This window comes from Coturnix japonica, chromosome 1, assembly GCF_054131305.1.
Source record: "Coturnix japonica strain WE chromosome 1, WE-NBRP24, whole genome shotgun sequence".
Classification (NCBI taxonomy): Eukaryota; Metazoa; Chordata; class Aves; order Galliformes; family Phasianidae; genus Coturnix; species Coturnix japonica.
Window position 1 is genome coordinate 55,142,862 of NC_140663.1, and position 15,146 is coordinate 55,158,007.

General features: G+C 42.6%; 1 protein-coding gene across 1 annotated transcript in view; it reads right to left on the reverse strand.

Moving 5' to 3' along the window:
* TMTC1 (transmembrane O-mannosyltransferase targeting cadherins 1) overlaps positions 1–15,146 on the reverse strand; it is a 138,931-nt gene that overhangs the window by 113,277 nt on the left and 10,508 nt on the right. Inside the window, exons 3-5 of the mRNA XM_015865935.2 lie at positions 13,643–13,716; positions 12,282–12,458; positions 10,443–10,634 (exon numbers count right to left, since the gene is read on the reverse strand). Of these exons, the coding sequence (XP_015721421.2) occupies positions 10,443–10,634; positions 12,282–12,458; positions 13,643–13,716 (443 nt within the window). The remainder of the gene's footprint in view (positions 1–10,442; positions 10,635–12,281; positions 12,459–13,642; positions 13,717–15,146) is intronic.

The following is a 15,146-nucleotide window of genomic DNA, read 5'->3' on the forward strand; positions in this document are numbered from 1 at the left end:
CCACAGTTTCATAGTATAAGTTTTACACCTAATTTCTCCTGACTCTACAGCTGATTTGCAAGAATAAGAGATTTGTAGGTCATAAAAGGAGAGATTTTAGCAAACTTTTAGTCTCCAGCCACAAAACAGAGGACCTACAGCAAACACATAGGCATGAAAGCTTTAAACAGAGGGGAAAAACTGCATTATCTAGATGACGAAAGAATGACTCAAGACAACCAAACCTAATTTTAAGAAAGGAGGTTACAAAAATAACAACCCCCACCACACCCTTCAGTGAAAGTTTTTCCTTCAAGAGGTCTCACGATGAGCTGTGGCAGGTAATGAGTGCACAAAGCAAAGCAGAGCTCTGCCAGATGCCATAGGACCTGTCTGGCTTGGGGGCAGACAATGGACAGCAGTGCATGACCGGTAGCGTCATCGGTACAAGCATTGTCTTTCAGAGCTCGCTTCAGCTGAATTTCTGAAGCTGAATCTGAATTTCAGCACGGATGTTTGGGAATGTGGAATGCATTTACAAGCATCCCTTCTGTGCAACAGCTTCCTGGACATTCCCATTCTGGAAACTACTTAATAGCTTAAAAAAAAAATCATAATAATCTGCATTTGAAAGATCTGCAGGCAGGAGAGAAACGTGTGCTCCAGCGTTTCAAAGTCAAGTATAGGATTAAGGTTTCTAATGCACTAGTTGGAAAAAGATATTGGGATAAATGAATTAAAGCGTGAAAGTGGATTTACTACTCTTCTTCTTTAGATTGAGATGAAGATTAAGCTTCTAGCCAGGGAAGGATCTATTCATCCTGGAAAGCATACAGGGAAGATGAGAGAAGCTTTAGACGTGCGAACAGATTTTGTCTTTTTAAACCAAATACTGAATCTCAACAACTACTTCATATTGAAGATCAAAGTAACCCTTGCCACACCAAAATCCATCTACCTAAAGTCAAATTTGATGGGACTGGTGTCCTCATGGTTTTGAGCAAATGACTGCATGTATCAGAGCCTGTGAAAACCTAAAGCCATGACACTTAGCCCTCAGAGCCCACTGTCCCTCACTTAACACATGCCATGCTATCAGGCTCTTGAAGAAAGCACAGCTCAGTTCAGAAAGAGCCAGACACAAAAGATGTAGAAAGGTACAGCTGAATCTGTTAAGCCTGAGAACAGCCCAAAAGTTTTGCCTCATGTTCAAGCATCTGGAAGTCAAAGATGGAAAAGAGAAACTGTACAGCTATATTAGGTCTTGGGAGATGTCTGCAATAATCTGCATTTCCCCTAATCTGTATGGATTTTCTTATTGTTATTATTTTCTGTTGACTGGAAAACCATTCTGTGTCAAGCCACCCCAGATTTACTGCAAGAAAAAGGACTGGCAAGTCATTAAGGTCTTTCTGTTTCTCAAGTCACTAGTAATTCCTTGACACCAGTTTACAGGGCTTTCAGAGAAAGCCAATGAGCACGGGCATGCAGTATTTCAAACACTCATTTAATGAGACTGCCATCAATTATGAATAGAAAGGCAGTCCTGTAAGGAAGGAGAATGAACAGAGTCTGCTGTGAGTCAGACTGGGACACAAGGGCTGCACCCACAGATTAGGGATTTTCAATTAGCAACAGAAGGAACAGAACAGGCATGGATGCACCAATAAGAGACTTCAACTGCAGGGTTTCAACTCAAGAAAATAAAGAGTGTTCCTTCTGTAGAGGGATGAACAAGGGATCAGCATCGTTCAGAAGATGGAGAAGAAAAAAACCAAACTGAAACACGGCTATCAGCTCTTCTTCCTGATCCCGTCTTGCTCTGTGTGGTTCTTTGTCTCAGGGATATTTTCCACTCCTGAATTCATAAGAATGGATTTCCATGGACTTAATGAAAGTCTAACTGAGAAGTCTTCCTTAAAATAAATAAATACACCAGCTGGCAGATGTTAAGTCATCAACTGCAAAAACTAACATCCGTCTCAGTTTTGTCCTCCATTCTGACATTAAATGCACGCAAAGCCAAACTACTTAGGTTTATTTCTGCTCACTGAAATAAACAGAGCCTCTTGAGCACTGTTGCATGCTAATAATCCCAGGGATTTTATTTACTTTCCACTTCCTTCTTGAAAGGGTTTAAAAAGAGGAAGAGAGGTTTCATTCCATACTGCAAGACAAAATTCTCAATCCAGAATAGCAGCTAAAATGATCTGATGAAGGAAAAAAAAATGAAAACAAACTTAAAACTAAACCTCTTCTATTCTCCTGGCTGCATGCACAAAGTGCCTCCTTTCCACAAGGAGTGCCAGCAATGCAACCAGCCATGGCTCTGCAAGCACCCCAGAGCTGCTCCTAGCTCTGCATGGCTCTCTGTGAGCCCACCCCCACAGGGAAATTCCCTGATTTCAATACAGGGCAAAGAACTGAACCCACACAGAGGAAGAGATGAGGTCAAAGTGAAAGCTGGCTTTGCAGCTCCTGGAGCAGAAGTGCAAAAGAGAGGAGACAGGTACAGAGACAGTGTCCTCTCAGACACTGCAGCCCAAGAGGAAAGCTCCACAGTGACCCTATCATTTTGCTGGGCAAAACTCCAGCAGCAGGAGTCTGCAAGCTGGGAGAAGTGGGGGGCATATGTAGGATGCAACACACGGTACAGGGACATCTGTGATGGGCAGTGATTCTCCAATCCGCTGGGCAAAGTCTCTGGGGCTGGGTTCGCAACAACTTTGGGGCAATGCAACACAATCCAAACAGCAAAGCCTGAGGGGTAAAGACTAGAAGCAACTAAATGGCTAAGGCGAAGAAAGCAAGGAGATACGAGAGTGGGGTGGAACAGACAGGGCAGAATAACAGAAAAGGGACAGAAGATGGAGGGGGCTGCCAGAAAAAGCCATGTCTGCCAGGGTTTATTCCTCTTTAGAGTCTGGAAGGGAACATCATATCATAATTATGTCATTATCTCTGCCAACAAAGACGAAGATCTGAGGGGTAAAGTTGCCTGTTTGCTCTACTATTCCCTCCTATAGAGCACAACCTACTGCTGCCACCAGTTTGTCTGTTCCAGCAGCAGATGTTGATGAGGTGGATCCAAAGTTTTCATTCCAACTGTTCATACCCTTGTGGAAACCCTCTGAAAACTCTGTTTACTCCATTTCCTTGTTGTTTGTTTTTTTTCCCAAAAACAAAGAAACAGGACATCTAGAAATTATGCCAAGAGTCATTTGAAGGGTTACAGATTGAAGCAACAATTGGTGAGGAAATATTTTACTTGGTAGTTCATACATACAGAAATTATCAAGAAGTTAATCTTTCTCAGAACAGGACTTAATATGATGTAGACAAGGCATGGAGCCATGCTCCGGACAAGGAAGAAACAAAGTATTGAACAGTTGCTCATTAAGTGAGCACCAGCCATTCTGGGTACTCGATAGAGATGGATCATGCAGGAAAAATGGCATGTGATCGTGCAATTAAAAACTGTCATAATATAAACACACGTGTAGCTGAAAGTACCAGGCTGTTAACTGGTGACTGCACAACTTGGCACCCTCCTTCTCACTCCCAAAGAATCACAGAATCATATAATGGCTGGGGTTGGAAGGGACCTCAAGGATTATCAAAGTTTAAAGCTCCCTGCCACAGGCAGGGTTGCCAACTGCTACATCAAGCACTAGGCCAAATTACCCGGGGTCCCATCCAACTTTGCCTTGAACACCTCCTGGGTTGGGGTGTCCACAGCCTCTCTGGGCAGCCTGTGACAGCACCTCACCACCCTCTCAGTCAAAAAACCTCCCTCGACATCTAATCTAAATCCCTCCTCCTTTAGCTAAAAAACATTTCTCTTGTATTCTTCCCCATGTCTTAATCTATCCTCTTGTGTGTACATGTGTGTGTGCAACATCAGTCATCATCATACCAAGGCAGTGATGTTTTGAGGTAAACTTCAGCTAGCAATAACTAAACTTCAGTTACTTGTACTGAGATAGCACTTGCAGATTTCCAAGATTAAGACACACAAAGCCAAAAGCATGCAGAAGAGAGACAGTCCTTAGACTGACCTAAGAAATTTACAGTCTTAAAACAACAATCACGCCACACAAATAAATAGAGGTAGAAAGGAAGCATGCATCACTGTGCCTCATCTTCTAGCATGCACAGTGGGAACAATTTTCCCAAGATTATGCAAGGGTTCTATGGAAGACAGTCACAAATCAGAGCACTGAAATCCCAGGCTGAATCCAAGGCTTTAAGCACAGAGACACTCACATTGCATGTGCTCCTAGGCTCTAATAAAGATTTCCAGTGGCCTCTGGTACTATTTGAGCATGACAGTATTATCAGTGACTATACACAAAGAAGAGGAACAAGATTCACATGTTACAGTCAGGGAACATTTCCTGAAAGGACAGGACATGGACACAGCAGTAGCTACAGCTCAGACTCACAATGGAAAAATGTTTTAAAGGAATAAGTTCAGAGAAAAGCAAACTGCTGGCCAAATCCACCTCTGCAATACACCTCCCCTAAGGGGTCTGAACTTCATTCGCAACTTAAGTTTACTAAATAGAAAGAATGGGAGAGCTTTAGCAGGTCTGCTACAACTAAAAAAAGCTTGCAAACCATATAAGAAGCATCCCCCAGCTACCAAGGTAACGATGGCACTTATCTAATCTGTTCTTTCAGCACACTCAGTGCCTTCTCAGGTCTTGGGACTCCAGCTCCTGCTTGTCTTCTGGGGTGAAGTTGGGTCATTCTATTTTCTGCTCAGTTTTAAACCACAACACCCCCACTCCACATTCCCCCCCCCCCCCCCGAAAAATTCCATGCACGGCCAGTGACCATTGAGCACTTCGCTCTCCTTTTGCACAAAGACAATCTAACACCAAACGTTGTTCTGAACATCACAGACTGTGAGAGGCTTCATGTTCCAGGTTATTCATTATGCTTTCCTGAGAATAAAATCATTTTGATTGCAAGATTCCCAGACCCTTACCACCACAGACTGAATTCTAAACCAGGTCTCTGTCCTCAAGTTTCTTTACCAACTATTGTGTCAGTGTTTGCAAAGTCTGGCCATAACAAGTATCCAGCCTTCTCTTTTGTTGTATGTTCACCTTGCAAAAATAATAGTTAGGTCTTAGTGTTTTGTCAGAGGTATGCAGTGCTTTTTACTTGCAGTACTTTGTGTATGAATGCAATCATCGCTACATTCAGGCCGCGTGAGCACAAGAATGGCTTTCTGAAGCTTAAAAAAGCTGTATGAAATCTAACAGAAAATGTCCTCCTAGCACTTCTGTAACCCAGGCAATTTCATATGGTAAGCCATTGCTTGATACAAAACTTTGACAAATACAAGAAAATTCCAAGTTTGCAAGAGAGAAATCCTGTGAAACCTAGGATCAGTGCAACCCAGGACCTGAACATCTGTGGAACCCACTACACTCTTCTGTCTGTATTAGCTATGAATCTAAGGATTGCATTGCAAGGAAAAGCTTTATAAATACAGCTGAGATTTCTGCTTTTTCAAGAGAGGTTTCATGTTAAAGCAGAGATGTGCTGTACTACTAAATTAGCTTTAAAAATGTAATAAAATTAATCACTACATAAGAATTAGAAAAAAATCACCCCTTTAGCACCCAGTGGGGAAAAGCCAAACCCAAATCATGCAATTTCTACCCAGTTGCAGGTCACATATGCCTCTCCCTCTACTTTTTCATGTTGGTGGACAGCATCTGTTTCAGCTCAAACATAGAACGCGCACACTGTGCTGGGACGTGGGGAAGATACATTATGACCTCAACATACTTTCCCTCATACTATATCAATCTTCAGGCCAGCAAAGCCATCTCAGGAATGCACCATGTTCTGCACAGTGTTTCCATTCCCTTTCCCCTACTACTGCAAAAGGAAACAACATTGCTGACGGTTTAGTCATCAGGTCACATTTATCCCTGCTACAACCTTAAGGACTTTATTGAATTTTACATCACTGGGTTTTCTGCCCTGGATCCCACAGTGTGAACATGCAGTGAGCTCCCATGGTCTCTTTTGCACATACACAGAGATGTGAACTGAAACTATTGGGCATAGGTCCAAGCACATCCACTTCTTCTTTGGTCACTTGGCAAGAAAGCAAAAAAGAAACACACGTAAAAAATAAATCAATACAATGGTTGGACTACATGGAAAATGAACATAATAAAAACTGGTCTATTGTCAATTCCAAGGGAACAATTCCAACTGCATATGCAATAAAGATCAGTTTTTAGATGATCAAAGAAAAACATGGATTTCCATTTCAAAAGCTTGCAAGTTACCGAGAAGTCTTATTTTTCAAGAATGCCCAGATCTTTGACTGTGACCCACCTACAGACTCACTTAGAAAGCTCAAAACCATCAGGGTGGCTAAGAGATACAAGAGGGAGGTCACAAGCAAGACAATATTCAGTAGTAGTGAGTGTGAGGCATCTGTGAAGTGGCAAAACGATAACTATATTACATGGTTTTGGAATAATAATGGGGAAAAAATAATAAAAAAATAGTTCCTGGTTTTAATTTACCAATGAGTTCAAGAAATCAAGAACACTATGGTGTGCAATGAGGTACTCATATTGTTTGATAACCGGATTCTGTTCTTGTAAGATCCCACCTGGAGCACTGCATTCAGCTCAGGAGCTTTCAGCCTAAGACAGACATGGGCCTGCTACAGTAACTGCTAAAGCACCTCTCTCATGAAGAAATGCTGAGAAATATGGCATTATTTAGCCTGGACAAGGCTCAGGGGAGACCTCGCAAAGGCCTCTGAGCATCTAAAGGAGGCCTACAAAAAAAAAACACGGGAAGATTATCTTTACCCAAGGAGTAATGGTTTAAACTAAAAGGGGATAGGTTTAGACTAGATATCGGGAGGAAATTATTTACTCAGAGAGTGGTGAGGCACAGCAACAGGCTGCCCAGGGAGACTGTGGGTGCCCCATCACTGGAGGTGTTCAAGGCCAGGCTGGATCCAGTGATAGGTTTCCCTGCTCACAGCAGGGGGGCTGGAACTGGATGGGCTTTAAGTTCCTTTCCAACCCAGATCATTCTGTGATTCTATGCCACACAATCATATACTTTCACAGTGAAAGCACTGAAGTTCTGGCTTCATCCTAAGCAGAAGGTTGATGTGAAACTTCCTCTCATCTGTTCTATGTTTGCATCACAGGAATGGGTAGTCACGAGCCTCTTTCAGGCCTTCAAACTCAGGGGGCCTGATCAAATTCATAGGAGATCTTAGTTACTCTATTTCAGCAGTATATGCCAACATCCCCCTAAACTGTAATAAATCACGGTGATAAAACCTGCAGTTTCACCCAGCCTAACGCATTCCTTACTTCTGAATGCACCCAGAGCTGCAACCCACGCATTCACAGAGACATCTCTCTGCACCAAGAATTTACATAACTAACTCCAGTTACTGCTAATTAGAATGCCTCAGCTCCTCCATTAGCTTTTTCTGCATTTTTCAGTTAGCTTCAAGGGGAAGGTACACATAGTAAATTAAACAGAAATCTAATATGTCAAATTGCAAGTATCTGAAGGAATAGAATAAAACAGTTGTGCGCTGCTTAAGCTAGAAAAGAGCTTACAATCAAGCAGAGTGGTGCTCTATGTAAGGCACTTGAAGCTATCTGACCACATCCAATCAGTCTTCCAATTCTGGAGTTTTTACAAATCTTTTCCCTTCCCTGTTGCTGTGAGATCTACACAAATCAGGGAAATACTGATGACAGAGAATAAATTGTGTAATTAATTCTGCATGTTTGACAGCAATTTCAATTTTTTTTCCTCCTATCTTTTTTTTTTTGTAGTGATAGCAAGGATTTCCTGATTTACTTTTCCACCCCCAAAGATGGATTGCCTTTTAACAGAGTAATTGCTTTGCCTGCTTCCTATTCCACATCATATAATGTACCAATAGCTCTAGAGAAAGAGTGAATGCAGAAAGTATTTAAACTAGTTTAATCTGTCCTGTGACATGAGTCAGCAAATTGAATTAATGGGAGGACCACAGCCATATGATTAGGTAATGGTCCTCTGACCTCCAGGTGATGTGGATGACATCTGGAGATGCTAAGCTGCAAGACATTTAATCTTGCAGTTTCATACAAATGCAAGTGCACACCATGGGGTTACTACATGAGAAGATGTCTTGAAAACACTGCATCTGTTTGATCTGCTTAAGTAACAAACACTGTAGCAGCACATTTATTTTTTAAGAGTAACTAGTAAACTTTGACATTAGACACACTATGAGAGCAGGGAAGTTCTCAACTGGAACTCTGCACATACAAATATGAGAGGAATCACAGAATGGCCCAAGTAGGAAGGGACCTCAAGGATCATGATTATCCAACCCCTCCTCCCCCCGTCACAGTCAGGGCCACCAACCTCCACATTTAATGCTAGACGAGGCTGCCCAGGATCCCACCCAACCTGGCCTTGAACATTTCCAGGGACAGAGGTTGCATCCACAGCCTCTCTGGGCAGCCTGTTCCAGTACCTCACCACTCTCTTGGTAAAGAACTTTCTGCTGATATCTAACCTAGAACCCAGGGACACACTGCATCACAGCTGCATCCCCAAGCTTTCTACCAGAGGCACAGCTATCACACAAACATGCCACATCCAGCTTCTCTAAGCCACACCACTGGGTCTTCTGGGCCCACGCCAGCTTCACTCCAGGCATTCCCCAGCAAGCTGTCATGCAATGGGTCATCATAAGAGTGCTGTGTACTGTCACTTGAAAAGAGAAGCTGAGAGGCTTCTACCATGAGAGCCTCTTTTGAAAAAGAAAGCAGCTTTGTACACACAGAGCTCAATTTGCCATGTGCGGAAATCCTTTCCAACACTTTAAGAGTCAGCTGCTGAAAAGGAAATGCCAGTTGGCAGCACGGACAAACCATGAAGCCATCCCATGTGCACTGTCCTCACAATGCAACTTCTGTGACTTCTCCTGATCAAGAACATTTTGAATGCATTTAAAGAAACAGGGAAAGAATAAAAGTCAGGAATAGCAGCTGCCCCAGTGTCTGTGCTCAGATTACTCTTCTCCAACAGATACTAAACTTTGGAAGTGAGATATTCCAAGAGGTGTAAAGACCGCCCATTCTGGCCTGGACTATCAGAATGAACAGGGGTCATCTGTGTTTAGCTAATAGTTCTACTCATTTGGGAATACAGGAGAAGAAATGAAAACAAACAAAAAAACCAACACACACTTCAGAAGCTGTTCCCAGTGCCACAGGAGTCTGGGTGCCGGAGCAGCTGGCACTGAGCCACCCTGAGAAGATGACTTCCTCATCATCCTTCTGTCATGGGTTCCCACACAGAGAGGCAACACAGCCAAACCCACTTCTCTCCTTGTTAAAAACAAAGCCAAAAACACAGCTACGCTTAAGTGAGACCCATCAGACTAAACACCAGGACAATCAGTCTGTGTCTTAGCAGCTCTCGAGTAGGCTGAACCGTTTTACCTAAATATAGAGCAAACAGATTCTGCAATGAGAAGGAAAGGACTGCATGTAACAGCCTGTACACCATCCATACTGATGGAGCAAGAAGATTAAATGAATACAGAACTGCAGCAGATAATTTCTGATCTATTCCAGGAATAAAACACTTTCCCCAAGAAGTAGGTAGTGTGGGGCGACTCATTACTACCACTCTCCAAAAAGTAAGTCATATTGTGACTATTCTGTAGCTAAAACCAAATATCAGCAGTAAAGCTGCTGCTAAGTATGCCGAAGCTAAAACTTGCTGTTTGCTCACTGTAGCTGTAGTGCTATTCAAATTGAGCAAGAGCACCAAGCACAGCTCCATGGCAAAGCATGGCCCTGAATTCAGGGGGAGTCCTTTCTTCCCAAGTGAGATGCACAATGAACGTGTTGAGAAATGCTAGACACTGCCTCTAAAAATCATTTTGCTCCTGCCTGAGCCTGGCCTTCACCATTATGTGCATGCTCACAGGTGTAAGGCAAGAGTGGGCATCACCATTACTCTCATATGTATACAAAGATATGCAGACATGTAGAAATTATACCCCTCAAGTGTGTTCTGAGAGATATACAGTGCCCAAAGCAAAGCTGTGCATGTGTACAGCAGCACTGTACATGTCCCTGCTTTTCACATTCAATTTTGACTTAACCTATGAAGATGCTGGGAAGGAGCACATTGCCTACCGACATCATCCTAGGACTGTAGGTCTCAGGACATGGACAGACCTCAGATTTTCTCCTTTCCCAGGTAAAAGTGCACTTTTTGACTATTCCGTTTCTTCCCTTCTTCCTACCCTTCTTCCCATCTCTTTCCCCATTAACACAAAAAAAAAATTACAAATTTCAGGCTCCAAGCAACTAAACCAATGCAGAGGAGCTGACACGGTCAGATTAGCTGCAAGGGAAAAGCCAGGCAACAGGCAGTACCTGCGAATAACCCAGATGGCTTTGCTGGGCACACGAAGTCCACCGCTGCGCGGCTCCTCGGGGTGGCAGGAGCTCCATGCAGTCCTGTGAGCAAAGCGATGCTTCCCATTCTCCCGGGATTGGACAGGCAGCGAGGCGGGGAGCGAAGCTGCAGGCTGCCGGACAGGTCTTGTGTGGGTGCCCCCATTCCTCCTGAGCAGGCATTGAAAAGCAGAGAAAAGGGAAGAAAAGAGAGGAAAATTGGAAAGATAAGATGTCAGTTGTTGCAGAAAATAACCTTGTTTAAACAGAGATCTGATTTGTCCAGGCTGGTGGAAAGAGCATGAGGAGGAGAGGAGGGCAGTGAGGCCCTATCACAGGCTGTCCAGAAAAGCTGTGGGTTTTCCACCCTTGGACTGTTCAGGGCCAGGCTGGATGAGGCCCTGGGCAGCCCTGCTGCTAAGTGACAGCCCTGCTCACAGCATGGGGCTGCAGCTGGGTGGGCTTCGAGATTCCTTCCAAGCTAAGCCATTCTATGGTTCTATGAGTTTCAGCAGTGTGTTGAAGGCTACTGGTTTTCTGCTGCCCCTTAAAAAAGAAAATAAATCATAAAATCTTGAGTGTCACAGAGCACACAAGACATGCAACTAGATCTAATATTAAAGTGCAGTATATATGAACCACAGAGATTCCTCTTTGCAAGCTAAACAGCTGCCATATCTGGGCAGCTGAGTGACACTGGAGCACAGGAAATAACCCAAGCACTGGGATGCAAAGCTAAGGGAAGGTGGAAACTGAGGGGAGGGAGGGAAGAGAAAGCACAGGTCTTCTAATAATTACATTTTGTGTCATCTTTAGCCAGGCAGCTCCTGGAACACCACCCAGCAGCCTGCAAACACGGGCGCTGTGAGCGGTGTGATGGCTGTCAGCTCCCAGAAATCTCCTCACTGGCTACTTGCCCACCAGTGACACCATTACAACTTATTCAGCAGATGAAAGCTGGAGAAATCCTAAGCTGAGCCCCCAAGCCCTGATGGGAGGTGACTGAATGCACTACTGCAGGAACATGAATTTGGCAGCTTGCTCTACAACTCAAGCATGGCAACTCCTGCTGGGGTGTGATGGGCTGCAGGACCCAGGGTACAAGGCAGGTAGGAACGTGGGAGGTGATGGCAGGAGCGGGACCTCCTGTCATCAGCAGCAGCAAGCTCTCACATGTGCTCACTTGTTGACAGATCTGTCCCAGCACAGTATAGGACAGAAATGAATAAGACAGCTTTTATGAGCTGAAAGAATTCTGCCTTTTAACAGAGGTGCAGAGTTACACAGTTATTGTAAAACTAAAGGGGTGAGAGATACTGTCCTCAACGATTTGAGGGTTTTTTTTTCCAATAACTGCAGGAGTTCCTAATTATTCCAGTCATTCCAGAACAGGCTGGATATTTTCCCCTTACCTGATTTTTTCTAAGGACAAGGATTAAACTTGATTTTACTACCGAGTGTAATAACATACTTCAGCAATACCACTACCAGAAGGAGTTAAAACAGAGAAATGTTAAAATGTTCATAATTCATCCTGAGCTCCCCTGTAAGAAATAAATATTGGCCTTGCCAGAGTGAACCGAGCACTTCAGAGATGAGTTCTTCACATTTGGTCAGTTTGCCCAGCAAAATTTAACAGGCAGCTATAGAATAAAAAACAACACCAGAATGAAAACTTGGTGCCTTCCAAGTTTGTCAAATGAGCACCATTGAATTCAGAAGGGCAAGACATCTCTGGCAGTGCTGTGTCTAATGATACATACTCTGTACATACAGGCAGAAACACTGAAAAGCACAGTAAGCATAGAGATTACTCACAGTTTGAGGCCGTTGCAGGAGAGGGAAAAGAAGTCATATACCAAGCACACACCAAACACAGTGACTCCAGTTTCTTTCACAAGCATTGCACACGTCCCAAGGAATAAACTAAGCAGCAAAAAGAATGGGGAGGCAGTGGGAGGGAAATGTTCCCCAACATAAAGCTGGTCCACGCTCCTGAAAAAGAAATTTGACATACATGAAAACAGCAGAAAATTTAAAATATATTCACTACATTCACACAAATATTGAGGCAATTTACCGCAGTTTCTTGAGATCCAGAAAATAAGTGAGGTGAACAATCTACACTGTTTGCTGATAAATGAAGAAAGTCTTAGACACTGGGGCAGGAAGGGAAAGTATAAGTACTGAGAAGTGCGCCAGGAACTTGAACAGAAGAGTAAAAGATGATGTCTACCTTATCTTTCTGCTCAAGTAGTCAGAGGAAGGTAGAGTAAGTACAAGCACAAAGGACAGAGAAACACCTGCTTTCTGTCATCTAGAATACAGATGCTTAAGTTTTCCTAGTGTGACAAAATGCACCATACAAGCAAAATATCCTCCATCTCACTCCCACTCCAATGGATCAGCTTATGCCCTAATCCTTAAAAACCTGGGCACTAAGTCTATATCCTGAGAGAGAAGAAGAAAACAAACAAAAAAAATCAAACAAAACATTTCCTACAGGATAGTTACCAGTTTTATACCTTCAAAACCTTCAGATGAATACAGAGATGTGATTTGTAGTAAACACCCCTAGAAGAACACAAGCAGCCTTTCCTAAATTAAACAGCAATATGAAGGGGCAGAAACTCCATTGAAGCAGAGCTATTTCTTATGTGTGCTCGATCAATTACAGTTTTAGCACACAGCAAACAGTGCCAGGTTTTCATCTGAAAAGGACAACTAACAGTCTGGACATTAATCCTGAACTCTCACAGGCTGGATTCTTCATTCTCCATACTAAAGATATGCCTTTAGTAGAAAGCATTTATTTCTAATTTTAGGTTCAGTTCTACAAGCACTCTTATATGGTCACTACAAGTTCTACATGGTTCTACATGGTTCTACAAGTACTCTTGTATGGTCACTTAGTAATGTCAATGGAGTTAGGTGATCTTTAAAGTCCATTCCAACCCAAACCAATCCACAATTCTATGAAATGCTGACTTCCCTTTTTACACATTCTTTTTCAGAAGTATCACTTATTGGGCACTCCAACTGCAGCATGGGCCAGAGCACAGCTTCAAGGCACCATGCTGGAGGAAGGACCTCTGCCAGCAATTATCAGAAATCAATGGATTTCCTCCTTAAACACAGTATTTTATCCAATTATAAGAACTGATAACAAGGAGCCATACCTATTATAGGAGAGAAAAGCCAACAGAAAGAGTAGACAGGCAAGGACATCCGCTCTGCCTACTATACCTGTTACCTAAAAGGAAAAGAAATGCACAGATGTAAAAACAGATATATATAAAAAGGCACATTCATGTACATTCAGTGACTGTCTCAACAATCTGTGCTAACCACTACTACTTTAAATATTGAGGACAAAAACAAACCTTAAGTGTTATCCTCCCTCACCACACCAAAATGTTACTTGGCTGGTGTAGGATATACTCAGTTTTGACTACTGCATTTCTCAAATGGCAAAACGAACAAGTAACCCGGTATGGAAGTCATTAAGTTCTCTTTTAAAATATTGATAAAGCTGCACAGAAAAAAAAATACCAGTCTCAGGAATTGGCTTTAATTCTGTGTACTATGAGCTGAATGAGAAACACATCAAACTCCCAGAGCTGAGATTTGTTAAAGGACTACTGAAAGGACAATTCTTTGGAGAAGAGTTATTATATAGGAGTGAGTTAATCATTAACATTTGAATAAACTTTATCACCAAAAAGTAATAGAGCTGTATGGAATTTATTCTCTTTGAACAATCTGGGTTTATGAGAGTTTTCCCACATATCAAATAACAAAATCTTTTTGTAAGAAAGGGAATACTCGAGAAGGATGTACAACTATTTCGTACAAAATATTTCAATATTCCATTTCATAAAGATCTGAAGTTGAACATAAAGCAAATAAAAGGCCCTTTGAAATTTTGCCTCTTTTGAGCTTACATAATTAATCTATATTCAGTGCTCTGGCATTTATTTTAACCTTTTTAAGTTCTGACCCAGACAAAAATAAATTCAAAAGAGTCCCTCTTTAGAACTTCCCCTGTCGTACAGAGCTGCATTATCAAAAGAGGCCTGGCTGATTAGTACACACAAGACAGCACAGGCAGTGACTCAAAAAGCTCATGGCTTTTTGTTATTAAGGTAATCTCTCCTCAAAAGTTCTCAGCAGCAGCAGCCCCCCGCTTTGCTCGCTGATTTACAAAGGCTCCTTACAAGTCTATGATGTCAACGGTATCTCCACTAACGAGTGCATTTCTTCTTCTTCTTCCTTTATTTGAAGCCCATACAACTACACAGCGCACTTCCTTTGCAAAGACAGCAAGACTTATTTTATCCACAGAAGTAACTCCCCACACTATTAGACTGTGGCTGTGGAATGAGTAAGTCGTTAACTGTTTTCATAGAACAAGCAGAAAAAAAGTGCAGCATGGGCTGCTGCTCTGTGCACTTACCATAGTATTTATGTGAACTCATTTTTCCGAGGGCGGTATTCTTATTTTTTTAATTCAAAGCAATACAAACTAATCTGTGGGCCATATGACTTCTATCCAAGTGATCTCAGTCCAAACACATTCTGACGCACCGTTCGGCGTTCCTCCCTTACATTGATGATTAGAGAAGGCAAGCGTAGGGATAAAACAACGTCCCAGCAGGGAACAGTGGCCTCAATGAGCTCTTT